General features: G+C 57.1%; 2 protein-coding genes across 5 annotated transcripts in view; both read left to right on the top strand.

Moving 5' to 3' along the window:
* The first annotated feature begins 63 nt into the window (after window positions 1-63).
* PRRG2 (proline rich and Gla domain 2) lies at window positions 64-6293 on the top strand. 4 transcript variants are annotated; one of them, XM_027515134.1, is made up of 8 exons: window positions 64-164; window positions 734-796; window positions 1661-1757; window positions 2390-2565; window positions 2729-2768; window positions 4220-4388; window positions 5210-5347; window positions 5693-6293. In XM_027515134.1, exons 3-8 carry the CDS (start codon window positions 1673-1675, stop codon window positions 5709-5711), a joined length of 627 nt encoding a protein of 208 aa, XP_027370935.1. In that variant the 5' UTR covers window positions 64-164; window positions 734-796; window positions 1661-1672; the 3' UTR covers window positions 5712-6293. The 4 variants fall into 4 exon arrangements, with proteins under 4 accessions (XP_027370935.1, XP_027370938.1, XP_027370937.1 ...); XM_027515137.1 differs by having other exon boundaries at window positions 65-164; window positions 4253-4388; XM_027515136.1 differs by lacking the exon at window positions 64-164 and having other exon boundaries at window positions 641-796; window positions 4253-4388.
* Window positions 6294-6868: 575 nt separating this feature from the next.
* Window positions 6869-22241, top strand: part of PRR12 (proline rich 12) — a 29043-nt gene continuing 13670 nt past the window's right edge. The window contains 7 exon segments of the mRNA XM_027515117.1: window positions 6869-7096; window positions 8602-8714; window positions 9683-9844; window positions 9933-13252; window positions 13736-13985; window positions 13988-14389; window positions 16317-16768. Coding sequence (XP_027370918.1) covers window positions 7011-7096; window positions 8602-8714; window positions 9683-9844; window positions 9933-13252; window positions 13736-13985; window positions 13988-14389; window positions 16317-16768 — 4785 coding nt within the window. The 5' untranslated portion in view covers window positions 6869-7010.

Genomic DNA, 22241 nt, shown 5'->3' with positions numbered 1-22241 from the left:
GGTTCCGGCCGGTGAAACTGGCGTGAATAGGGGGCGTGCTTAATGAATACTAGGCGTTTCCCTGGGCGGGCAATTTCCTGCTTGTTCCTAGGCTTTGCGTCTCTTCAAGCCTGTGTTTAAGGACTAACCACTTTGCCCAGAAATTGAAAAGCCCGCTTACCAAAGTATGTATCATCCACTTTTCTGCCGCAAAAGAAGAAACAATAGAGAAGGGACAGCTCCTCTGTCCCCACTTTGTAAATGGAGCAGTTGAGAAATCGAAAGTCAAAGCCTTTCAAATTGTCTTAGGAAGCAGGAATTTACTGCGGCATACCTACCTATCTCTAGGGACTAAGGCATACGTTTCCCTCCAGTTTCTAGATAGCTAGATATCTAGATGTTCATTTCCCTAGCTCAGCCTGGCGAGCTCTCTGGGGTGGGGTGGGGGGAGGAAATTATAGGAGGGGAGGGGAGGAGGCGCCTATCCAACACCCTAAGTGTCCCCATGGTGTCAGGAGACCCAGGCTCTCTATGAGGCTCTGGACGTTATACCCTTAATTATAAGGTCCCTTTATCTATTTATGTATTTTTTCATAAGGTCCCTTTAAATACTCTGTCCCTTACCTGAGTCCCGCCCAGGGCAGGTAATAAAAAACCCCGCCCCTCTTGCCTGGAACCAGGATTGTGCCGGCTTTAATGAACAAAGTACCCTCTGGTTCCTCTCCCCTCCCCTCTCCCCTGCCCCTCTTCACAGCTGGCCGCAGTTAGCCGAGGAGGCCCCGATTAAGTAGAGGACAGTGCTCAGAAGTCTAGGCAGGTAAGTGAATGTCCCTGGAGGCAAAGCTTGGCTTGGGGACCTTGGCGACCTGGCTGTTGGAGCCCCCACATCCAGGAGTCCAGGATCACTGCCCCCTCCCTCAACTGCTGGACCCCAGGATATGCCCCTCTGGTTTTACTTCTTGTATACTCTTTGATCTCTGTGGGTGGAAAGGTTTCCCTGGTGCTCAGGCAGTAAAGTATCTGCCTACAGTGCAGGAGACCTGGATTCAATCTCTGGGTCAGAAGATCGCCTGTAGATGGGGAGGGCAACCCACTCCAGTGTTCTTGCTTGGGAAGTCCCATGGACAGAAGAGCCTGATGGGCTACAGTCAATGGGGTCGCAAAAAGTCAGACACGACTGAGCGACAAACGCTGTAGGTGGATATGGCAATGGGCACAGAGAGATGGGTGTGGATGTGGCAGTGGGCACATGGAGATTATCAGGAAGAAAGGGATCCAATCAATGGACGTGTTTACGAGCGCCTGCTATGTGCCCAAACCCATGCTGGGTGCTGCATGCACAGCTGGGAAAAAGATAAGCTCCTGGCTCTGGTCTCTGGAGGGACACTGCGTTTGCTGAAATCCTGCCTCTGAATCTTGCAAACTGTGTGAACTTGGGCAAGTTCTTTTACTTCTCTGTGCCTCAGTCTCCTCCTGTATCAAACGGAGATAATAGCACTGTGATGAAAATGAAACTGAGTTGATAGAGGTAAATGACCTTGAACAGTCTCTGGTCCAGATTACAGGCCACGTAAGTGTCTGCTCTTATTATAATTCACGGACCACAGAGTCTGATCAGGGAGACCTGGCCTCATTCTTCAGTGGCTGAGGCACTTCTCATCTAACCACACCTGGTTCCTAGTGTCCACAAAATATGAGGGGCTGCCCCTCTGTGCTGCTGCTATACCTGGGATTGGCCACCTGCCTGGACACTTCACCCAGTGGGAAGCAAGGCCGAGGTGAGTGTTGGGGGGAAGAGCCAGAGTCCAGGCACCAACACCCACCTTCCTCTGGCCCAGGAGAAACCCTGCCTCCAGTCGCCTCCTCCCCAGGACCCCATAGCTCTCCGTCTAAGTTCAGGCTCCTTCATGTCCCCAAGGACTTGCCTGTAGCTCAAACAGGAAGGAATCTGCGTGCAATTCAGGAGACCAGGGTTTGGTCCCTGGGTCAGGAAGATCTTCCGAAGAAGGGAATGGCAATCCACTCTAGTATTCTTGCCTGGAGAATCCCATGGACAGAGGCACCTGGCGGGCTACAGTCTGTGGGGTCACAAAGAGTCGGACACAACTGAGCGACTAACATACACACACACACACACGTGTCAGTCCTAGGAGCCCTCCGTTTTCTGTCCCTTGTGTCTTTTGGGTTCCCCTGGAGGCTCAGACGGTAAAGAATCTGCCTCCAATGCAGGAGACCAGGGTTTGATCCCTGGGTCCAGAAGATCCCCTGGAGAAGGGAATGGCTACCCACTCCAGCATCTTTGCCTGGAGAATCTCATGGACAGAGGAACCAGTGCAGGTTACAGTTCGTGGGGTGGCAAAGAGTCAGACACAACTGAGCGACTAATGCCCTGTGTGTCTTTTGGGCCTAGAGGTCTTCCTGGACTCCCCAGAGGCACAGAGCTTCCTGGGCAGCCGTAAGCGGGTTCCAAGAGCCAATTACTGGGACCTGGAGTTGTTCACACCAGGGAACCTGGAGCGGGAGTGTCTAGAGGAGATATGTTCCTGGGAAGAGGCGCGAGAGTACTTTGAGGATAATATTCTGACGGTGAGGACCTAGGGTCTCCCGAGGAGTCCCCTCTAGGACCTGGGGGTGGGGTCCTGCCCCTCAACTCCCTCTGCCCTCCTGCCTCAGAGATCAGGGTGGGCTGGTCTGGGGATGTGGAATCTTCCAGATAATGCTTTTCAGCCTTCCCTCCTGCCCATTCAAGGATCGCTTTTGGGAGAGCTACATCTACAATGGCAAAGGAGGTGAGTTGGGAGAGCTCTGTCATCCTGTACAACTAGGGCAAGGCTTTACCCGGGAGGCTGAACCACCATCCCCCACCCAAAACTGGCCCCCTCCAGATTCCACGCTCCCTGAGTTCCTGGAGGGAGTTGTCAAAGAAAGCCCTTCCTCTGAGACTAGAGCCCTTGCCTCAGAATCCCACCACACCTCACTGGGAGGAGGTCCCCTGTCCCCAAGAAGGGGGACAGTTGGAAGGAGAGGTTACAGCCCTGAGGCCTCAGACTCAGAAGCCCCGGCCCACCTGAGCCCATCTTTGGAGTCCAGAGCCTCAGCAGCTTGGTTGCTAAGGGGGTTGCTCCCTAGCAACGGGGCCAGGGTAGGCCAGTTGGTGGAAGCCTGTGTGTCTTCACCTGCCGGATCAGCCCAGGCCCAACCCCAACCCCTCTCTGAGTTCTGAGGCCCCCTTGGTGGCTGCAGCCTTGTTGCTAAGGGGGGGGGGGTGCTCCTTAGCAACCAAGCCTGGCCTGACCAAAGAAGCCAGCAGCACTCACTACCTGGTTGGTTCCCCCTCCCCCACAACTCCATCCTGGCTTTGCCCTGGTTGCTAAGGAGGCCTTCTCCCTAGCAACCACACCTAGCCAGGCTCAGGACCCAAGGCCTCCTGCCCACAGGAGGACCCCCCTCCAGGTACCAGGCGTCTCACCCCTCTAGTGGCTTGGTTGCTAGGAGTGTATCCTTAGCAACAGGCCCTAAGTCTGGGCTAGAATCCTTACATTGGTTGCTAGGGGAGGGTAACTGATTTGCTACAGGCCTATTAAGGCCTGGTGGCTACTTGAATCTACCTGAAGCGTGTCCAAATCAGGAAGCCCCACCTTCTGAGTGCAGCTTTTTGCGAAGAGGGCTAAAAGCCTGGGGTTTACTGTTTGAGGAAAGTCCCCCCACTACCCAATCCTAAAGGAAACTTCCTCAGCAGCAAGACCTAGCAAGGCCTCAGGAAGCCAGGGTCCTCCCTGTGCCCCACCCCCATTTTGCTCAGATATGAAACCTTGATTGCTAAAGGTACTTCACCTTAGCCAAGGGTCCACATGAGTCCTAAACCCCATTGCTCTGTGACTGAGGGGCGATGTCCCCCTTGATAGATGAGTTTTTCTGACCTGTGTGGTGAGGCCCCGCCCCTCTGTGGGCTGGTTGGTAAAAGGGACTGCATTCCAGAGGGGACAGGGTTGCCAGATAAAATACAGGATTGTATTTTATCCCCACCCTACACCCCCAGTTAAATTTGAATCTCAAATACACAGGGATAATTTTTTTTTTAGTATATCTCATATAGTCCATGAGACATATGAAAAAGTTACTCATTGTTTATCTAAAATTCACATTCAACTGGGTCTCCTCATTATTATTTGCTAAAATCTGGCAGTACTCAGCATGGGGGCTCAGAAAATTGTCTACCTGAACTCCCTACCTTAACTAGGCATGTCAACTGCAAACACCCCACCCCCCGCAGGACGTGGACGAGTGGATGTCGCAAGCCTGGCTGTGGGGCTGACAGTAGGCGTTGTGCTCATCATCCTGGCCGGCCTAGGAGCCTTCTGGTATCTACATGGCCGTCGGGGCCGCAGGCAGCGTTCCTGTCCTCAAGAGTAAGGGGCTTTGGGGGCTTTAGAGCTTTAGAGCAGGGTGAGCAAGGGAGGGAGGGTCATCCTAAGGAGACAGACCAGATCGGGGGCACGTAGGCACTGCTGAAAGATCTGAGGAGATCGTCCTGTGAAGAGTCTGTGAGATTCTGTGTCCAGTTGCAGCATCCAATTATATCCACAGCGCTCGGCACCAAATAGGGACTCCGTCAATATTTGCTGCCTGGCTGTCTTTGCAGTACCCGGTTTACCAGTGATCTTCATCCTGTGGATGCTGTATCTGATGAGGCTGCAGCCTGTGGTCTGTGGGTGTCTGTGGGATGTCAGTTTCTGGGGTGACAGGATGAGGCTGTCTTTGTGTGTGTGTCCGTGTGAGTTGTCTAGGTGTGTCTTTCTCAGTGACAGAGTGTAAGAGAGTGCTGGAGCATCCGTCTTCAAGTGGAGTGGATTTGGAGGTTTCCAGGAAGAGTTTGTTGGAAGAGTGGGTCTGGGAAATTTGCGCCTGAGTGTTTTCCTGTTGTGTCTGTCTGTTTCTTGTGTGTTCTCTGCAGGGCTGTCTGTTTCTCCATGACTCTGCCTGTATCGGGGCACATGTGTCTGTGAATAAGCCTGTCTCAGCAACTGTTGATTTCTGTGACTGCCTGTCATTGCGTGGTGCTTTTCTGTGTGCAGAGTTCGGTTGAAGGTGACCCTCTTTTTCCCTGGTCTATCTCCCTTACTTTGTCCCCCTACGACCCTCAGAGTCTCTGTCTCCCTAAGTCTGACCTTTTCCCAAGGCTCTCTCTCCTGTAGGTTTCCCCTGCTAACAGTGCACCTTCTGTCCCCAGTGTCGAACTCATTAGGCCCCTTAGCGATCTGAGCCCGCAGACGCCCCAGCCTCCACCCCCACCTCCAGGCCTCCCCACCTACGAGCAGGCGCTGGCGGCCTCAGGGGTGCACGACGCACCTCCGCCCCCCTACACCAGGTACTGGGCTGGGCTTCGGCCTGGGGGCGGGGCGCAGAGGGAGGGCACGGCCGGAGGAGGGGCGTGGGCTTAGGGGCGGGACTTAGAATTTTGAGCTTATTATCCAGGGAGAGGCTTGGAGAACGGGGGCGTGGCCCAGCCGTGTGTATGTGTGTGTCTGGAATATTATAGGAGGGTGGGTCTTGTGTGTGTGTGTGTGTGTGTCTGGTATATTGTAGGAGGGCGGGTCTTGTACCCAGAGGGTCCGGGATTGGCTGAGACGCTCAGGGCGGGTCGGAGTGGTCTTGGTTGATGGGGCAAAAACAGCCGGGCCTTTGACTCCGCACTGTTATCCTCCCCCTGCAGTCTCAGGAGACACAGCTGAAGAGCGGCTTCGGAGCGGAGCCGGGGTTCTCTGAACCGTGCCCCAGATTCGCACCGGATTCCGGAAACCCCCAGGCCTCTTAAACTCCGGAGCTGAGCTTGGAGGGGTGATGGGAGTAGGGGTCGTCCGGCCCGAGGCCTACCCTAGCACACGTGTTTCCGCTGCGTACGGATACACGCAAGTTCCCAGGCAACGTGTTCCCGCGTCCCGGCCCCTCGCAGGCCCCCACGGTCTTCTGACCTGGGGGTATCCGCCAGCCCTGCCCCCGGGGTAGGAGTGCGTGGAAACTCGGACCCAGGAGCGCAGTCTGGGTGCGCAGACTCGCATGTGAGCGGGTGTGACACGGCCATCGCCCTCACTGTCACGGACCACGGACACGCAGAGACTCGCCTGTGCACACGCGTGTTTCCCTGCGCTCCCCGTGCGTGCACAGGGGCACTTTGCAACCCAGGAAAAGATGGGGGGGGTGCGTATTGCAAGCGAGCTCGGTTGGGGGCAGAATCACGCTGCACCTGGGGGACTGGAGTTGAGCTCTTTCCCCAAATAAAAACACCTTGGAAAAGAGATGCAAGAGTGAAATAATGCAAAAATTTAAAAAAATCAAATAAACTGAACTGCGTTCCCGGGCGCGTCTGCGCACGGCGGAGCTGGCTTTCTGTACAAACGCTGCACCCTACACCCCCAGGCCCTGCTAGCGCCCTGTGTCTGCCTCTCTCTCTCTCTCTTTTTTTTTTTTTTGCATTTGCACGGGATTGTGGGAGGAAGCGGAGCGCAGCCAGACACCCCGCCGCCCGCCCCCCCTTCCCCTCCCCCCTCCCCCAGCCGCCTTGTGCAAAGATGGCTGCACCGTGAGCGCAGAGGAGGAGGAGGCGGCGGCGGCGGCGGCGAGAGCGAGCACCCAGAGCCCGCACCCACCCCGGGGCCGCCCGGGACGCCCCCTCCTGAGCGCGCGCCCCCCCTTCTCTCTTGCAAGGGCCGGGGCAAAGGCGGAGACAGCGGGGTCCCTCCTCCCCCCTCTTTCCCTCCAGGGGGAACCCCCCTTCCCCCCTCCTTGGCTCGGCGGCTGCACCCCCTCCCTTGCCCGCCCCTCCGCCCCTGTCCCCTCCCTCCCCCGCCCGGGGCCTTCCCGGGCCTTCGGCGGCTGCAAAGAAAAAGAGAGAGAGAGAGAGAGAGAGAGAGAGAGAGAGAGAGAAGGGAAAAAAAAGCAACAGCGGAGGGAGAGGCGGCGGAGGAGAGCGCGCGCGCGCCCCCTCCCTCCCCCCTCCCTCCCCCTCCCCCAATTTCCACCGCGGCCAATTCATGGACAGGAACTACCCCAGCGCCGGCTTCGGGGACCCGCTCGGCGCCGGGGCGGGATGGAGTTACGAGAGGTCAGCGAAAGCTAGGTAAGGAGCCGGGGGTGGCCTGGAGGAAGGGGCCAAGGGGTGGGGGCCCAGCCCGGCCGGGCCCGCCCGGCTACGCGTGCATCGCAAACTCCCCTCCGGCTTGCAAGGGAGCGGCCTTCCTCGGTTTGCAACAACGCCGCCGCCCCAGTTTGCAAATTGCAAACTCCGCCAAAGCCAGCTCCGGCATGCAAAGAGAAAGATGCAGCGGGGAAATGGGGGTGCAAAACAATTTCTGATCGAGAGGCCTTGGGAAGGTGGGAGGGACTGGCGAAGCAAGGCCTGGATTTCCCCCCATCCTTGGATTCCCAGCTTGCTGACCCCTCCCCCTCGCGCCCCAGGCTCTGCTCTTGCAAAGGTGGGAAGGAAAAGAGAATTAGAACGCAGACCTGGGGGGCGCGCCCCCCCCTCCAGGTCCTATTGTTCCGGGACTGCGCGAGGCCGCGCAACGCGGGCCCCCCCCCCGAAATTCCGCGAGCAGAGTGGGCACGGGGCCCCGCCCCCTTCCTAAGCTGGGGTTCTGTGTGTGTAAGGGGGGGGTCCTGGCATCAGAGACACGCCCCCTTGAGCTCCCCCACCCGCAAAAAAAGAGAATCCTAGTTGATGGCGAGGAGTGGAGTGTTTGACCTCTTGAGTCCGGGCCATGGATGGGGGCCGCTGCATAGGAAGACGAGGCTGTTTTTCCAGTGTGTGGTTGTGTGTGTGAGCGTGGGCCCAGGCGTACATAGGTGGCAACCAGTTCACCTGCGAATCTGCCCCTTTTCTGCTGTTTGTGTCACGCCCTCACTCTTCACCTGCCCCCTGCTCCCCTCTCCCCACACACCTGGGTTTCCCAGCCTGGCAGGGCAGGACCCCACGTGAGTTAGTATTTTCCATGTGGGACTCCTCGCTCTGTATCTTGCCCCACGAGTGAGTTGAATACTGGTTTGCACACATACCTGGCCTTGCACAGGCCCATGCATCTGAACCTCAATCCGGGGGATGGACGACGTTCATGTTCACACTTGTACCTGGTACTTTCCCGGAGTCCTATCCTCACCCCACCTCCCCATCCCTGCTGTTGGGGAACAATCTGCTGCTGACCCTGGCTCGGTTTGCACCATCTCGTGAGGTTCAGGGCCTCTGTTCCCACGTGTCTGAAGAAGAGGGGGCGTCCCTCGGGGTTGGCCCCAGGGCTTTGTGTCACCTACAGGGTGGGGGCCCTGGGAGCAAACTCCCTGTTTTCAACTTAAGACACTTTTCTCTGACTCTTCAGCCTGTCTCCTTCCTGTGCATGTCTGTGAGGCTCTCTGGGATCTATTTACTGGGGCTCGAGTGGGGACCATGGCTCTTTTAAGTTGGGGACCCCGATTCCCTTGTCTTTCCTTTATGGCCCAAGGTTCCTGATGATAACCCCCAGTCAGCTGGAAGATTCTCCCGAACTCCCTGGGGGATTTGCTGAGTTCCTCACTCCGAGGGCAGCTTCGGAGGAAACCCTAACACCTCCCTTTCCCCCCACCCCCGCCCAGCTTGGTCTATGGCAGCTCCAGGACCTCACACCCCGAGACGGACATCTTACACCGCCAGGCCTACGCGGCCCCCCACCCACTGCAAAGCTATGCCACCAACCACCACCCGGCAGGTACGGCCCCTGTCCCGCCCCGCCTGGCCCTCCCTCCAAAGCGGCTGATTGGCTGCTGAAAGTTCCACCCTTCCTAATTGGCTGTGCCCTCCGTCCTGGCTCGCCCCTTGCCACTTCTTCCCTGATTGGTTGTTCTGAGACTGGTCAATTTCTCGCCGGATTCGTCCGCTCCTGTTTCTGGTCCCGCCTCTTTAGCTCCAATTGGTCCGGTCCTCTCAGCCCCCAAATCCCACCTTCTCTTCCAGGCTTTTCCGCCTCTCCAGCCCACCCGGTCCCTTCCCTCTGGATTTGTCCATCCTCTTGGTTCTCTGAATTCTTTCTTCCTGATTCCCTTTCTTCCTGATTGGCTCCGATTCTTGGACCTCCGCCTCCTCGCTTAGATTTGCCCACTACCTGATTCTTCTGTGACCGGGCCTCTAGTACCTCGGGTTGGTTCTCCTTTGATCCTGCCGCTTCCTTTCCTAAATGGATCAGCAACCAGACTGTTGTCCTGTTTGACCCTAAGACCCTCTTGGTTGGCTCCTTCCCTTTATCCCTCTCCCCACCCCCACCTTTTTTAAAAAATCCGGACCCTCTCACTAGGACTCAACCCCTTTCGACTTGTTCTCTGGTTCTTCCCAGTGGCTCCAGTATCACCCCATCTCTTCCCCTTTCTTGTTAGAATTGCCTAACTCCTTTGGCCTCCCTTGGACCATAGGAACTCTCTGTTTCTCCCACTTTTTTTCACTTCTGGATTTTTCTACTTCTTTGTCTACCTTTCCCCTCCTGGGCTCCCTGCCCTTAGGATTGCATCCTACTCCATCCTGTTTACTGTCTCCTTGTTTCTGCCTACTTTCTCCTCTTTGAATCTGCACCTTCCATCCAACCCCCTTTCCTGACCCAACTTGCCTTTGGCTTGCTCTTTTCCCCTTTCGACCTTGCCCTATCCCCCACCTAGCTGACTCAACCCCTGCCCCCACCCTTGCCAGGCCTCTCTGGACTCTTCGACACTGGCCTCCATCATGCAGGCTCAGCAGGGCCCGACGCCTCCGTCATGAACCTCATCTCGGCCCTGGAGTCCCGGGGCCCCCAGCCTGGCCCTTCTGCCTCCTCTCTCCTCTCCCAGTTCCGCAGTCCTTCCTGGCAAACAGGTAAGCCCGCTGCCAGCCCAGGAGGGCCAGGGTGGGGCTGGCTTGTGGTCAACCCTCACCTGTGGTCTCCTCCCTCATTCATCCCTAGCCATGCACACGCCAGGCCCCACGGAGCTCTTCATCTCAGGCGCCCTGCCCGGTTCCAGCACATTTCCATCCTCCTCCGCCCTGTCGGCTTATCAGCACCCGGCTTCCTTTGGCAGCCGCCCCTTCCCAGTTCCCTCTTCCCTCAGCCTCCAGGATCCCCCATTTAGTCCCCCAGCTAATGGGCTCCTGTCCCCTCATGACGTGCTGCACCTGAAGCCCTCGCAGGCACCCACGGTGCCCTCCTCGCTAGGTTTTGAGCGCCTGGCGGGGGGTGGTGTCCTGGGGCCCGCTGGGCTTGGCCCAGCCCAAACCCCACCTTACCGCCCTGGTCCCCCAGACCCACCCCCACCTCCCCGCCACCTCCCGACTCAGTTCAACCTGCTGGCTTCCTCTTCTGCTGCTGCCGCCGCCGCTGCCGAACAGTCCTCTCCACAGCTCTACAACTTTTCGGGTGCTGCCCCCGGCCCGCCACCCCCCGAGCGGGCCCTGCCCCGCCAGGACACGGTCATCAAGCACTACCAGCGGCCCGCCAGTGCCCAGCCCCCCCCACCCCCACCCCCAGCCCATGCCCTCCAGCACTACCTGAGCTGCGGAGGCAGCTACACCTCCATGGGCCATCGGGCCAACTTGGCCTGCAGCCCGCTGGGCGGTGGAGAACCCTCGCCTGGCGCTGGTGAGCCTAGCAAAGCTGGGCCCAGTGGAGCCACGGCCGGGGCATCGGGCAGGGCCGCGGGCCCTGAGGCAGCCGGAGGAGGTGGGGCAGGGGGTGGCGGTGGAGGTTACCGCCCCATCATTCAGTCGCCTGGTTATAAGACGGGCAAAGGTGGTTACGGGGCAGCTGCGGGTGGTGCCAGTAGGCCCCCACCAGCCCGTTCGACCGCCACGCCCAAATGCCAGAGCCTAGGTGGGCCAGCAGCGGCCTATGCCACTGGGAAGGCCTCCGGGGCTGGAGGGGCCGGAGGCCAGGCCTATTCCCCCGGTCAGCCCCAAGGGCTTCTAGGACCCCAGGCCTATGGGCAGGGGTTCGGAGGGGGTCAAGCACAGGACTTGAGCAAAGGCCCTAGCTACTCAGGGGGGCCACAGCAGCCCCCGAGTGGTCCCCCGCCTCCTGGCCTAGCCACGTGTCAGAGCTATTCCCCAGACCAGCTGCAGGGGCAGCTGTATGGGGTGCAGGGTGAGCCGTATCCGGGGCCAGCTGCCCACTCCCAGGGTCTGCCCACAGCAAGCCCCTCGCTCAGCTACAGTACTGGCCATTCCCCAGCACTCTCGGGCCATGGAGGCGGTTGGGGGCCCAGCTCCCTGGGGGGCGGCGGAGAGGCCAGCCCTTCTCACATCATCCGCCCACTACAGTCGCCACCTGCCCCTGGCCGCCCACCCGGAGTCGGCTCTCCAGGAGCCCCTGGCAAATACCTGAGCTCCGTCCTGGCCTCAGCCCCGTTCCTGGCACCCCCAGGGGCCAGCAGCTATGCAGCTGGAGCAGGTGGCTACAAGGGCAAGGGGGATGGCTCCGAGCTGCTGGCGGGCCCTGGTGGGCCTCCTGCTGAGCGCACGGAGGATGAAGAATTCCTCATTCAGCACCTCCTCCAGGCGCCCAGCCCTCCGCGGACCTCAGGGGCAGATGGCCTGGTGGGCGAAGATGGGGCAGCGGATGCCTCCAAGGGACTTGGGGGCAGTGGAGGGGCTGGGGGTCCCCCAGGCACACCCTACGAGCTGGCCAAGGAAGACCCCCAGCGGTACCATCTGCAGAGCGTCATCCGGACCAGCGCCAGCCTTGACGAGGGTGCCACCGCAGCCCTGGAGCTGGGCCTGGGGCGGCTGAAGGAGAAGAAGAAAGGGCCGGAACGGGGTGGCGAGACCCCTGAGGGGCTGGCCACCTCGGTTGTCCACTATGGGGCAGGTGCCAAGGAGCTGGGGGCCTTCCTCCAAAAGAGCCCTCCGCCCCCACAACCCACGGCCCAGTCGGCCCAGCCTGCCCCCCATGGCCTCCTCCTAGAGGCAGGGGGCCCCGACCTCCCTCTGGTGCTGCCGCCCCCTCCTCCCCAGCTGCTCCCCTCAGTCCTCAGCCACACTCCCAGCCCCTCCTCCAGTGCTCCCAAAGTCGGCGTCCACCTCCTTGAGCCGGCCACCCGAGATGGGGCACCCCAGCCGCCCCCGCCACCTCCCCCACCCCCACCGCCCATGCCCCTCCAGCTTGAGGCCCACCTCCGCAGCCATGGCCTGGAGCCTGGTGCCCCCAGCCCCCGCCTGCGGCCGGAGGAGAGCCTGGAGCCACCCGGCGCCATGCAAGAATTGTTGGGGGCCCTGGAGCCGCTGCCTGCTGGACCCGGTGACACTGGCGTGGGCCCACCCAACACCGAAGGCAAGGATCCCTCCGGTGCCTACCGCAGCCCCAGCCCGCAAGGCACCAAGGCCCCCCGCTTCGTGCCACTCACTTCCATCTGCTTCCCTGACTCCTTGCTCCAAGACGAGGAGCGCAGTTTCTTCCCCACGATGGAGGAGATGTTCGGCGGAGGGCCGGCGGATGACTATGGCAAGGCTGGGCCACCCGAGGACGAGGGTGATCCCAAGGCAGGGACCGGGCCGCCCCCTGGTCCCCCTGCCTATGATCCCTATGGGCCCTACTGCCCTGGCCGGGCATCTGGAGCCGGCCCCGAGACTCCGGGCCTGGGCCTAGACCCCAACAAGCCACCCGAGCTGCCCTCCACAGTCAACGCTGAGCCTCTGGGCCTGATCCAGAGTGGGCCGCACCAGGCGGCGCCCCCGCCCCCGCCTCCCCCTCCGCCGCCGCCGCCCCCTGCCTCGGAGCCCAAGGGAGGCCTGACCTCGCCCATCTTCTGCTCTACCAAGCCAAAGAAGCTGCTTAAGACGTCCTCTTTCCACCTGCTGCGGCGCCGCGACCCGCCCTTCCAGACGCCCAAGAAACTGTATGCCCAGGAGTACGAGTTTGAGGCCGACGAGGACAAAGCCGACGTGCCCGCTGACATCCGCCTCAACCCGCGGCGCCTGCCTGACCTGGTGTCCAGCTGCCGCTCCCGCCCGGCTCTCTCCCCGCTGGGTGACATTGACTTCTGTCCACCCAATCCAGGCCCCGACGGCCCCCGGCGCAGAGGTCGCAAACCCACCAAGGCCAAGCGTGATGGGCCGCCCCGGCCACGTGGGAGACCCCGAATTCGCCCACTGGAGGTCCCCACCACCGCCGGGCCAGCCTCAGCCTCCACACCTGCTGATGGGGCCAAGAAACCTCGGGGCCGGGGCCGGGGCCGGGGCAGGAAGGCCGAGGAGGCAGGGGGCACTCGGCTGGAGCCCCTGAAACCACTGAAGGTGAGGGGTTGGACCCTAATGCTTGGGGGTTGGAGCCACATTTGAGGTTCTTGGGCAGGATAGGGAATGTGGTATGAACTGACTCCCAGGAGAAAATGAATCAGAGGGCTCAAACTCCAGAGTTCCATGCTTGGAGAGATCTGAGAGTTGAAATTTGTGTGTCCAGAGGGAGGCTGGGAGATAGTGCTTGTGTTCTTAGGTTCTAGGTCCCACAGGACTATTGATCGTGGGGATCCTGGGTTCCTGGGTCTTGTGGGAGGGAGTCAGTAATGAGGGAGGAATATCAGTCCTGTCATTCTGGAATCTGAGCAAAAGGGTTTGTGGGATTCAGTTCTAGGTCTGCAGGCTGAGATTGCTGAGAACTTGAACTTAATAGTCTTAAGCAGGGAGAGGCCTGGGGCCCCAGACTCCTGAGTCGGAGGGAGGAGGGGACTTAGGGGCCGGGACACGTGGGCCCTGACTGCCCACTGCTCCCACATCTAGATCAAGCTGTCTGTGCCCAAGGCCGGCGAGGGTCTGGGAGCCTCATCGGGTGATGCTGTGTCAGGAGCTGACCACAACAGCCTGGACTCCAGCCTCACTCGGGAGAAGATCGAGGCCAAGATCAAGGAGGTGGAGGAGAAGCAGCCCGAGATGAAGTCCGGCTTCATGGCTTCGTTCCTGGACTTTCTCAAGTCAGGCAAGCGCCATCCACCACTCTATCAGGCTGGCCTGACACCCCCGCTCAGCCCCCCAAGAGTGTGCCGGCCCGGGGCCTGCCTCCCCAGCCCCCCACCGCCCCCACTGTGCCACACCCCCCACCCACCAGCGCCTTCGGGCTGGGGGGGGCGCTGGAGGCCGCCGAGAGCGAGGGGCTGGGGCTCGGCTGCCCGTCACCCTGTAAGCGGCTGGACGAGGAGCTGAAGCGGAACCTGGAGACCCTGCCCTCCTTCTCCTCTGACGAGGAAGACTCTGTTGCCAAGAACCGGGACCTCCAGGAGAGCATCTCCTCAGCCATCTCTGCTCTCGATGACCCGCCACTGGCCGGGCCTAAGGACGTCTCCACTCCAGATGGGCCCCCCTTAGCTGCAGAGGCTGCAGTCCCCGGGCCACCCCCGCTCCCGGGGCTCCCCAGCGCCAGCAGCAGCGGCACACCTGGTGAGAGCTGGGAAGGAGGTCTGTGGGGGCAGGCCAGGGATTCCCCAAGATTCAGGGCACAGGTCTGATGGTGTAGGTTACACACTGGTCAGCATAGGTTATAAGTGATGGGGACAGGTGGGTGACAGGGTCGGAGAGAGCTTTTAAAACTGATGAGGGGACATGGGATGTGCGAAGACCTCTAGGGGTTAGAGATGTATGACAGAGGACAGACGAGGGTCTGGGGGAGCAGACAGGGACTTGGGGAGAGTTGGTTAAAGAAACATGCATTAACAACGACTAGTCAGATCGTGGGGTGTGGGGCATCAGGAAAGGCTAGGGGTACAGTCATGTCTGAACGGCATTTAGTCCTGAGAGGGCATGTCGGACAAAATTTCAGGGGCTTTGATAGGGGCATTGGGGATGAAAGAGTTGAGGTTTGGGGGAGGGTGTTTGGAGCAGTGAATGAAGCTTAGGTGCTCAGAGGAGTCTTATGGAATGGTGACGTCTTCTGGAAGGTGGGAAATGGGGAGTAAGACAGTGAGAGACTAAAGGAAAGCATCAGGGAAGAGATGGGAAAGACTGGCAAGTTCTATGCAGAGCGTCTGGATCGGCTGTAATGGGAGAGAGCATCATGGAAAGAGAGGGCCTTGGAAGGGTCAGGAAGGCTCACGGCTAAGGACCCAGGGATGGATCAAAAGCAGTTTGAAGAGTCAGGAGATCTCAAGGCGTTGGGCTGGGTGAGTGAGGATGTTTCAAATATCATGGGTATTTAACAGGAAGGAGAGGGCATTGGCAATTCCGAAGAGCAGGCTGAGGAAAGGAAAGGAAAGGGGAGAGCTTGGATAGAGGAGGATGAGATCTCTGAGCAGATAAGGAACAGGTATACAGAGGGGATGGCCCAGGAATCAGGAGGGACATTAACAAATGGGAAGTAAGCACCAGACTGGGACCCCAAAACAGCAAAGGTAATTCTGGACTACAATGGACTCTGTGGGAACCTGTTTCAGGGGCTCAGAATCCTCACTGGAGTCTCAGGGAGGGATGCTGGTGTGGCAGGAGGACTGTTGGGGAGCTGAGTGGCAATAAGGAAGGAGCCAAGGGGCTGTTGGCACAGGGAGAGACATTCACGGACAAGAGCAGAGGTGCTGGGATGGAGAATGGTATTTGCAGACTGGGGGGCAGGGCAGGGCCAGAAGATTTGTAGGGACTAGGCTAGGGAGCCAGGAGGGGGGTTTGATGGGACCAGAGAGGCCTCCTGGCCATTGTGGTGGGGGGACACTAAGCAATGCAGTTGGGTTGCAGAACTGCCCTATGACACTGGGGGTCTGCGAAGACCGGGGAAAGATGAGGACCAGAGTGGCATGTCTGCCTGAGTGCCTAGTCAATAAGTCACGTCTGACTCTTTGTGATCCCCTGGACTGTAGCCCGCCAGGCTCCTCTGTCCATGGGGATTCACCAGGCAAGAGTACTGAAGTGGGTTGCCATGCCCTCCTCCAGGGATCTTCCCAACCCAGGATTGAACCCAGGTCTCCCACGTTGCAGATGGATTATTTACCATCTGAGCCACCAAGGAAGCCCATTAGGACATTGGAAAGAGGAGTTAAAGGAACGTGGGCTTCTTGTAGGTGTCGGGGATGGGGCAGGTGTTGAAGGTCAGGGAGAGGACAGTGAGCGGGTCAGACAAGGACCCTCTTTGAAGGAGGAGAAAGGGCAACAGAAGAGTAATGGAAAGTAGAAATGGAGGGGGGTTGAGGCCAGAGATGGTTGTTAGGTGAAGAGCTCAGTTTGTTCAGGAGGGATGTTGGGATACAGGGCAGGAAGAGGACTGTGTTGGGAGCCCCCCCCCAGAATAGGCTGAGAGAGTTTTCACCGTCAGCAGGTAACATGTTTGGTGGGAGGGTGGGTTGAGGGGGGGCTCCAGCCCTGATGCCCCTCTCGCCCCTAGAGCCCCCACTGCTGGAGGAGAAGCCCCCACCCTCGCCGCCTCCCGCCCCAACACCGCAGCCGCCGCCCCCACCGCCGGCCCTGCCCTCGCCGCCCCCGCTGGTGACCCCAGCACCCAGCTCGCCGCCACAGCCACAGCCACCGCCGCCGCCGCCGCCTCCGGCTCCGGCCCTGCCGGCCCTGCCGTCGCCGCCCGCCCCCGTGCCCCCGCCGCCGCCGCCGCCGCCCCCGCCGGCCACCGCGCCCCCACCGCCGCCCCCGGAGGAGCCCGCCGCCCCATCCCCCGAGGACCCGGAGCCACCGGACGCCCGGCCCCTGCACCTGGCCAAGAAACAGGAGACGGCGGCCGTGTGCGGGGAGACGGACGAGGAGGCGGGCGAGAGCGGCGGGGAGGGCATCTTCCGGGAGCGCGACGAGTTCGTCATCCGCGCTGAGGACATCCCTTCTCTCAAGGTGAGCCCCCGCCCCCGACCGCCGGCGTCGCGGGGGACCAGCAAGCCTGCTGCCTCGGCTGCTGGAGAGGCTGCTGGAGAGTTCGCAGAGCCCTTGTTGGATGACAGGCCCGGTGCTGGGGGCTGCACGTACCGCGGTGGCGGGGCCTCTCCGCTGCACCTCCTAAGACCCGTGGCAGGGCAGGTGGATGGGACCTGCTAGTCAGTGTGGAGGATCCCGGCCTCTGAGCTGTTACTCGGGTGTATATGCATATGTCACCGGTAAATACGGTGAAATGATTGTTGGCAGTTATTCCAGATACTCTTACTGTGAGTGTTAGGGTCATACTAAGGGACAAAGCTGAAGCAGGCGCTTTTAACAAGCCGATGGGTGCTGTAAAGGCTACTTGTCACTTATAGATGGAAAGGTGAGGTATTGATGTGACCCGTACCTTTGAAAACACACACCTATACAGTCACAGCTGATGGTTTGGGAATGCCTGTGTGTCAGGCCACATCTTAAACCCTTCTTAATTTTTTTTGCCTCACCATAGGGCGTGTAGGATCTTAGTTCTGTGACCAGGGATAGAACCTGTGCCCTTTGCAGTGGAACCAGTGTTAACCACTGGAACACCAGGGCAGTCTGTTAAATACTCTATATACACCAGCCCATTTACTACTTCCAGTTACTTCATACAGGGATGGGTGCACTATGACACACAAACACACACCCCACCTGGTTTTGGAAATTAAGTTTTATTGGCACATGGCCCCGCCCATTTATTTACATATCATATACATAGGCCGCTTTTCCCATCCAATAGCAGAGTTGGGTATTTGCAGCAGAGCTGAGCTGACCCACAAATCCCAAAATACTTCTTGTCTACTTTGTTACAGAAAAAGTGTACTGACCTCTCCTGTGGTCATTTGTTCATTGAATAAGGTAATTGGATCAGAGGGTTAATGTCAGTGCTTGATAAGGGTAGGTGAATTCAGATGCCTGTGTGGTGCTTCTCACAGGGCATGGGGCTAGAAGGAGTTCTCAGGTCAGCAAGCCATGATCACCCTGGTCAAGATACCAAAGTCTAAGTAAAGCCATTCTTTATGTTAGTTACTGTCACTGACTGGATATTCACTAGGGGGCAGGAACCATGTATCTTAACTTTAATTTCACCTTGGGTGTTGTTTCTTGTCAGTTACCCATAGAGAGGTTGTGGAATGCATTCATTATAAAGATAGACACTATTATTATACTTTGTTACTAAGAGTGTGTTTTGGGAGATGAGCTTAATGTGCTTTTTCCTGTGTTGTTTTCAATTTATTTTATTATGGAAAGAGTAGAGCAAATAGACCCCACTCTACTACTCTTGCCTGGAAAATCCCATGGACAGAGGAGCCTGGGTGGGCTGCAGTCCATGGGGTCGGTAAGAGTCGGACACAGACACGACTGAAGCAACTTTACTTTCACTTTTCACTTTGATGCATTGGAGAAGGAAATGACAACCCACTCCATTGTTCTTGTGTGGAGAATCCCAGGGACTGGGGAGCCTGGTGGGCTGCCGTCTACAGGGTCGCACAGAGTCGGACACGACTGAAGCGACTTAGCAGCAGCAGCAGAGCAAATAGAGTAAGGGGGCTGTGTGTATCCATCACTCAGCTTTTACCTTATCACCTTTTTCTTGGTCCTGCTTCCTCTCCACCCTGGCATTCTTCTTCTGCTCCTTTCTTTTTCTTCTGGCCCCACATCGCAGCATGTGGAATCTTAGTTCCCCAACCAAGCATCAAACCCATGTTCCCTGTATTGGACATGTAGAGTCTTAACCACTGGACCACCAGGAAGGTTCCACCATTCTACCTCCTCCGCCCCAGCCCGCCAATCCCAGGCTGTGTCTTCTTACCCATTGTTTTATCGTCTTCATATCATGGTATTCGATAACATACAAACGAACATTCACGAGAGATAGGTAAGTTGTAAAGCAGAGTGAATGCTAGCATGAACTCTCACATCCCCACCCCTCCGCCAGCGACGGGACCATTCCCGATGCCTTGCGTCTCAGTATCCCTCCCGGCCCGGTCCTCCCACCTCCCTCACGGTCGTGCTCACTCTGCTAGTGCCCTGTGCACATCATTTCATTTGACGTCAAGATTTCTGAGACTCTTTGGCCATCAGCTGGGACAAGCGATGGAGATGTCAGATGAACAGCAGTGATGGGAACTGCTACCAGTTCTCAGGGGATAGGATTTTTTTTTTGGGGGGGGGGTTTATTTTTGGCTGCACTGGCCTTTCTTTGCTGCATGTGGGCTTTCTCTAGTTGTGGCTATCTTGTTGCAGAGCATGGGCTCAGGAGCTCAGGGTCAGTAGTTGTGGAACATGGGCTTAGTTGCTCTGTGACATGTAGGATCTTCCTGGACCAGACATCAGACCTGGGTCCCATGCATTGGCAGGTGAATGCTTAACCACTGGGCCACCAGGGAAGTCCAGGGTTTAGGATTCGGGATGCATCACATTCAGGATTTAATTTGTTTTTTTTTTTTCCTTTCGGTTATGTTTTTTGGTTTTTCGGTTATGTATGATAACCAATACACATCATGAAGTTTATCATTTTAACCATTTTTTTTTCCTTGGGAGGGGGCCATGCCACACCGTATGTGGAATCTTAGTTCCCTGACCAGGAATCGAACCCACGCACCCCCTGCAGTGGAAGCACTGAGTCTTAACCACTGGACTACCAGGGAAGTCCTTGTTTTAACCATTTTTAAGTGTACCATTCAGTGGCATGAAGTATTTTCACATTGTCATGCACACCATTGCCCCCACTTGTAAATTTTATCTTTGTAATCACTTTCTTTATAAGGATTACTATCCTTCTTTTACAGGGAAGGAAACTGAGGCTCAGAGCATTAAAGTGGCTTTTCCAGGCTTTTGCAGCTTGGGACCTGGATACAGTTACTGGCCCTGGGAGCCCACGCTCTCAGCACCAGGGTCAGCTGTTCTCTGGGTATTAGAATTCTAGCAAACACTAGTAGTGCCTCTGGGCACCCAGTACTGGACGAGATGAGCCAGGCTCTGGGACCCTGACCATTCCCAGTTTACAGATGAGGAAGTTCACATTCAGGGTGAGGGAATCATTTGGCTGGCGAGTGCCAAGCCAGGATTGGAGCCAGGGCCATCTGATACCACCTCCCAGCTGGCATGGGGCAGGGGAGGGGGCCAGCCAAGGACTCAGATGCTTAAAATACAACACGGGTATGTGTTCTGATGGGGAACTCAGAGCGCCAGGATTGAGCCACTCGTACAGATGAGGACTTGTTCGTGTCTCTGGAATCCGGGTGGGCTGGCAGCATGGTTATTAAGAGCCCAGCTTTGGCACAAAACTGATTGGCTTGAATCCGTGCCACTTCCATGCTGGACTAGGGTTTGACCGTCCCGAGCCTCAGTTTCCTCATCTGTAAAATGGGAGCTGATTGTGTTAGAATTCCTTCATATAATGTGAGGACTCAGGTGTTACAGCCTGTCTGGTGTTCTGATTGTGGGTGGCATGTCGAAAGCACCCTGTAAACTTTGCTTCTGGGACTTCCCTAGCAGTCCAGCGGTTAAGACACCACACTCTCAGTGCAGGGGCCACAGGTTCGATCCCTGGTCAGGTAACAGATCCCACATGCCTCATGGCCACACAGCCAAATAAAAACAAAACAGAACTTTGCTTCTGTTATTCATCTCAGTGATCTTGGGCAAATCTCTAATGTAGAGCTTGGCAAACTTTTTTTGTGAAAGGCTAGAAACCTGGGCTCGATCCCTGGGTTGGAAGGATCCTGTGGAGCAGGGCATGGCCACCCACTCCAGTATTCTTGCCTGGAGAATCCCAGGGACAGAGGAGCCTGGCAGGCTACAGTCCATGGGGTCGCAAAGAGTCGGACACGACTGAGCGGCTAAGCACAGCACACATATAATAAATACTTCAAGCTTTGCAAGCTGCTTATGGTGTCTGCCAGGTATTCTTTTGGTTTTGTTTGGTTTTTGATTTTCTTTTTCACAATCCTTTAAAGTAGAAACCATTCTTAACTCATAGATTTATAGAAATGGGCCACTGGCCATAGTTTATGGTAAAACAAGGGCAGCCCAGTATAAATAATCATACAAGCCATGTTCTTCATTTAAAATTTTCTTACATCTACACTTCTTTAAAAAAAGTTAAAAGATGTGTGAGGTTAGCCATAGGGTTTTCTTTAACCCAGTACATCTAAAATATTTAGTTTCTGGACAGTTTAGGAAGAGTTAGTGAGTTGTTTTACAGTCTTTCTTGTTTACCAAGTCTTTGAAATCCAGACTATATTTTACACTTACAGAACGTTGATTCAGGTGAACTGGGTTTCAAGTGCTCAAGAGCCATGTGTGAGGAGGGCTTACTGAACTGGACAGTATAGGGTTAACAGCCCTCTCTGCTTCAGCTTCCCCACCTGTAAAATGGGCATGAGAATATTAACTCCCAGTCCTTAGGAATGCTGAAGATTTACCAGGAGCTAATCTCTGAGCATGTAAGTTTATTGGATAGAGAAAAGTATGTGGAGGGCAGTCCAGGCAGAGGGAATAGTCTGTGCAAAGGCCCTGTGGTGAGGCATGTCTATGTGATGTGTTGGGATGGAAGCAAGGGCTTAAGTGTCTGGACAGCAGGAGCCGAGGCTGGGAAGGTGGGCAGAGTCCAGATCATGCTGGGGTGAGATCAGGGGTCCTTGCTTGAGAATCTGCTTTGGGTTGTCTGGCTGCTTCTCTGCCCCGGCCAGCAGGGAGGTGGCTGGGAACCTGCAGTCCTGTTGACAGTCTGTCCACTGCCTCAGTTCTGTGACAGACTCCCCTGTGTCTGACCCTGTAGCTTTCTCCTTAATGGCCAAGCTGGGTGCCTCTACCTTACTCATATCCTGCTGCTTACTCCCCTTGTCTCAGCTGGTCACCATTCACTTTCCCAGAAGACAATCTGATTGGTCCAGCACAGCATTTGAAGTAAAGATGAGCTTCATGGTGTGCCTGCTGATTGGCTGTCCTTGTCAGGTCTCCTCCAATCAGCTGTGGCTTCTGTTGAATAGGGGCCATGGGTGGGGCAAGTTTCCCACTTAGGGGAAGTGGGTGTGGTCTGTGATTTGATTGACATGGGGAAAGGAAAGACGTGGCTTTGGGACTAACGGACCCTGGTTTGGGAGAAGGCAAGGAGGATGTTGCCAGGGCCTGGATGATTGGGGGATGGTGAGATCCTGGGAGGAAGAGTGGTTTGGGGAAAGAAGCCAAGCCCAATCGGGATGTGGTGAGTTGAGGGCCCCACGTCCAGTTAAGAGAAATAGCTGGCTCCTTAGAGAAAGGAGATTGGCAGTGGCAAGAGACAGAGAAAGAGGTGCTCTAATGGATTTTTTTCAAAAACATCTGAGAACTGGAACAAGGAACGTTATATCCACAATGAGAGGGAAAAAAAGGCACCCCTAGTCAGGGGCCCCTGCATATTCAG

This window comes from Bos indicus x Bos taurus, chromosome 18 (genome assembly GCF_003369695.1).
Source record: "Bos indicus x Bos taurus breed Angus x Brahman F1 hybrid chromosome 18, Bos_hybrid_MaternalHap_v2.0, whole genome shotgun sequence".
Lineage (NCBI taxonomy): Eukaryota > Metazoa > Chordata > Mammalia > Artiodactyla > Bovidae > Bos > Bos indicus x Bos taurus.
This window is presented reverse-complemented; position numbering and strand designations above follow the sequence as displayed.

Bases quoted from the DNA above. Each gene is read 5' to 3' on its own strand.
- PRRG2 (XM_027515134.1), top strand. From the start codon at position 1,673: ATGAGGGGCTGCCCCTCTGTGCTGCTGCTATACCTGGGATTGGCCACC. The intron at 2,566-2,728 runs GTGAGGACCTAG...TGCCCATTCAAG, and splicing joins TTGAGGATAATATTCTGACG to GATCGCTTTTGGGAGAGCTA. The intron at 4,389-5,209 runs GTAAGGGGCTTT...TTCTGTCCCCAG, and splicing joins CAGCGTTCCTGTCCTCAAGA to TGTCGAACTCATTAGGCCCC.